The sequence below is a fragment of the Canis lupus genome, chromosome 12 (genome assembly GCF_011100685.1).
Source record: "Canis lupus familiaris isolate Mischka breed German Shepherd chromosome 12, alternate assembly UU_Cfam_GSD_1.0, whole genome shotgun sequence".
Lineage (NCBI taxonomy): Eukaryota > Metazoa > Chordata > Mammalia > Carnivora > Canidae > Canis > Canis lupus.
The window spans coordinates 43,828,224-43,831,951 of record NC_049233.1 but is presented as its reverse complement, the minus strand read 5'-3'; the positions used below and the strand labels follow the sequence as shown (position 1 = coordinate 43,831,951).

Here is a 3,728-nt window from a genome sequence, read left to right as displayed (position 1 = left end):
AATGTGTCCTGGTACACAGGCAAAGGCTGACAGTCTGCACTACTTGTGGAACAGTTTGGAGGCAAGAAACCGCATCTTCTTCGGGGAGAACTAAGAATACTGGTATCCTTATCCTTAGTATCTTTAATCAGCTGGTGAAACAGCCAGATGAACACATAGCATTACATGTCATCTTCATTACTCTTGAGATTTCATTGCTCTGATTCCTCTGCCATTACAGTTAGGATCTGGTTTTACTAAAAGAAAAAAAAAAACTATAAATAGGAGGTTTAAAGTAAGAAATGTAGTCAACATGTGGTTTTCTCACTTCAAATAGACTTCGAATTCATTCTCCAATAATGAAAAAAAGAAAATGTGGTGTGTCATCATGTGCTAATATCATCCAAGAGAGGAATGTTATTCATGAGTTCAGAGCTTAATATTAACTATGGATTTGGACTCCTCTTAAATCAAGTCAGCTTCCACTGGTTAAATTGACTTTTTATTAGTGTACAATTAAATACTTTTCAGTTAACACAAGAACAGAGAGGTAACATCACAATTGCACTGTTATAAAGTTTAAAGGCCTTTGTGTTTCATCACCAGGTAAAAATTCTGGAGCTAGGTGTCTCACAGATGACGCTACCTAGCCACTGGCCCTTTTGTTTTGGTCTTATTGACAGAAATACTGACTTAGTGAAGCATCGGCCTCTTAATAGCTTCCTAAGAGTCTGAACTTTTACTTTCAATACCAAAAAGTATCTGGAAAACATGCTCACTTTTGTGTTTCTTTAGAAATTCTAAGAATTGGCCCAGATTCATGTGATAGTCATTCCTTAATCCATAGTCCCCATGGGCCTCAAGGAGTAGTTCTTCGAAAGAATCAAAAAGGCGCAGATCCTCTCCATTTCCTTCGGTTTCAACACTTTCAGCGTGCTTACAGGAAATGTGCTTCCAGTTGGGATACCTAATTGTGTGCCAGAATTCCTCACAGTGCTCTTTGAAGCCCTCCACACAGATTATGCCTGGCTTTCCTGTCATGCAAAATCCAGTCACATCTAACCTTTTCCCGACATCCAAAATCTTTTTTCTTAGGTCCTGTTGATATATATGGTGACTGTAGATCCACATTCGGAGGAATGTGTTCTTGACTGGCTTTGCTTGGGTAGATGGTTCGTAAACAAGCTTTCTGTTCAGGAAATAGGAGGCGCTATTGTCCTGTAACCACTGGATTGCTGCACATACACAGAGCTCACCTGGGTCGAAAGTCCCTATGTAGGAAGTGAGACCTTTGTTGAGAAGTAGCTGCTGCTGTCTGTCAAGCTCCGACGACCGTCCAAACAGCTGCAGTGCTGCATAGGGGTAGCTGTGAGGCATGGTTACTTGCAAATCAATTTTCACCTTAAAATGAAAATCAAATAGATTTAAGTAAGTACCATAAAATCACCTAAGCTACTTTATCAGTGACAACTACATGATTCTTAAATATAACAATCATTGCTACTATTAAGTGTCAGCTCTGGGCCAGAGACTATACTGAGAACATAACAGACATTACTCCCTCCACTTAGGCATTCATGACTTCCAGTATGTACTGAACACCCACCATGTGTCAGGGACCCCATGCTAGGATAAATAAGTGAAGAAGCCAGACATGATTTCTGCTCTTCATGAAGACTAGAGCTTAGTGAAGGAAACAGCTATTAAACTAATAGTTATACATCCAGGTACTTCATTTCAATGGTAAGAAGCACAGGGATCTGTTGAAATGTGTAACCAATGAGATAGAATTCAGTCTGGGCACCAGGAGATCTTCTGTGAGGGAATGATAGTGGAAGGATGAACAGGAAATCACCAAGAAGAGGGGTTCTCAAACGCCTAGTCCACTTGTTAACTCATGCTAATGTTGTGGAGACAATGGATCAGAAGAGGAAGGAAAATTCATTTTTAGTATTTAGATTTCCTGTCTGTATCTGCTTTGTGTTATGGTGCCACCAAAGGAACATTCATCCATTCCTACAGGTCAGTTTTGCTAAAGGCAATATTTAGATTTATAAAAATCATGATATATGTACAAGACAGTACATACTACAATAGTTGGAATGTTAAAACTGGTTAAGTGAAGAGAAAAATAACGGTAGTATGAGTCTCCAAGATGTTTTTAATACAACCATTAGACATATTTTGTTTAAAAAGATGTGCATATCTATGTAAAATTCAAGATATTTATTGAAGACAGTTTACAGGGCATCCCACAATTTTACATATTTCACTTTCAAACAAGTAAAGGATATACAGATCTAGAATAATCTCTATTTGCTTCCTGAACAGAAAGCTCACATTCCAAGTGTTTCCACTAAAAACTGGGCACCCAGCAGCGTGAAAACAACTCAGGGTACTTACCTTGGGCTCCTCAATCTGCAGGGTAATCACAAATTCGATTTTGGGTGGCAGCGCCTCCCTGGTGCCTTCCAAATATCTCTTTATATTCGTCAGGACATTGACATCTTCAAGTTTTACTTCTCCTTGGTTAGGAAACATAGAAAACAGCATTTCCATCTCTAGCAGCTGAAGCTGCAGGCATTCTTTCATAGAAGCAGACATGTTGCCTCGAAATCCACCTGCCAGGAAATCCGTAAGGGTCCGGGGGCCACTAGGTTTGTTAATTTCAGCGATGTCCAGAGAAATTTCCCGAAGGTCCCTTTCCGCGGAAGCCGTTTTGCAGGAACGCTACGCGCCGACAGCTAGGGGCACAAACCGGGACGTTTACACTCTTTCTTCGCTTTATCTCCCAACCCCCAAGTCTAAGATGCACAACATCCCTGCAAGATACCTCGTTAAAATCCCTCAGATTCGCAGTCCGCAGTCCCCACCTCCGCCCGCACCCCCGCTTCCCATCTAAATCCCGCAATCTGGACGTTCAACAGGTGCTCCAAATTATTCCGTGGTAGGTGGTTGGCAAACACCTGCAGATGCTCTGCAAGCCCGAATTCCGGGAAAGGCAAGGGGCCCAGCTTGCCGCTCCGACTCGGGGCCCGGGCGTGGGCGGGGTGCGCCCCGGGGCCAGGGAGGCCCGCAGTCCCGCGAGGCTGGTCCGAGGTCGGGAGGGCCCCGCCGCCTCCGCCAGGTGCCGTCCCTCGGCCCCAGCTCCAAGGACCCTTCCCGAGCGGGCCTCTAGGGCTTTCCCGGGAGCCTCATCAGTCCGGGACAGCGTCCTGAGAGCTCTGGGCGATTTGGGTCCACCTGGCCTCTGCCCCAGGGGCCCAGCCTGAGGGGGCGGGGGAGGCTCACAGGTACATAAATGCTTAGTGCGAGCTGGTGCGGGGAGACGGGCTGGGGGCAGCGGCTCGAGAAGGCTCCCGGAGGCAACGTTTGGGGAGATCTTAGGACAGTATGCGGGAAAAGGCCACCTTGTCTGAGGCCCTTCGGCGTTGGTCCCCCCCATCCGGGACCACCAGGAGCCCTGGCTTCCCAGGAACGCAAGAGTGCCCCCTCCGAGACCCCGGTCTGGAGGCGGGGGCTGCGTCTTTGCAGGTCGCACTGCTCGGATGGCCCACGACCCTCGGCCCCAACCCTCGGGCCACCGCGGGGGCCTCACCCTTCCCGGTCTTTCAAGGGAAACAGCCCCAAGCCCTCCCAGAGCCTGGATCCGCAGTTCCGCAGGCGCGGGCTGCGCATGCTCCGCAAAGAGGCGAGGCGGAGCCAGCGGATCCTCCCCCGCCGCGATTGGCTCGGGGGCGTGGCGACGG

General features: G+C 47.2%; 1 protein-coding gene across 2 annotated transcripts; it reads right to left on the bottom strand.

Moving 5' to 3' along the window:
- Positions 1-462: 462 nt before the first annotated feature.
- On the bottom strand, positions 463-3,721 carry RWDD2A (RWD domain containing 2A). Of its 2 annotated transcripts, none has more exons than XM_038554638.1 (3): positions 3,578-3,721; positions 2,383-2,723; positions 463-1,380 (listed from the first exon to the last, which is right to left on the bottom strand). In XM_038554638.1, exons 2-3 carry the CDS (start codon positions 2,581-2,583, stop codon positions 703-705), a joined length of 879 nt encoding a protein of 292 aa, XP_038410566.1. In that variant the 5' UTR covers positions 2,584-2,723; positions 3,578-3,721; the 3' UTR covers positions 463-702. The 2 variants fall into 2 exon arrangements, with proteins under 2 accessions (XP_038410566.1, XP_038410568.1); XM_038554640.1 differs by lacking the exon at positions 3,578-3,721 and adding an exon at positions 3,390-3,571.
- Positions 3,722-3,728: the final 7 nt, after the last annotated feature.

Excerpts from the sequence above, each read along its gene's own strand:
- RWDD2A (XM_038554638.1), bottom strand. The coding sequence starts at position 2,583 with ATGTCTGCTTCTATGAAAGAATGCCTGCAGCTTCAGCTGCTAGAGATG. Across the intron at positions 1,381-2,382 it reads TGCAGATTGAGGAGCCCAAG|GTGAAAATTGATTTGCAAGT; the intron begins GTAAGTACCCTG and ends TTTCATTTTAAG.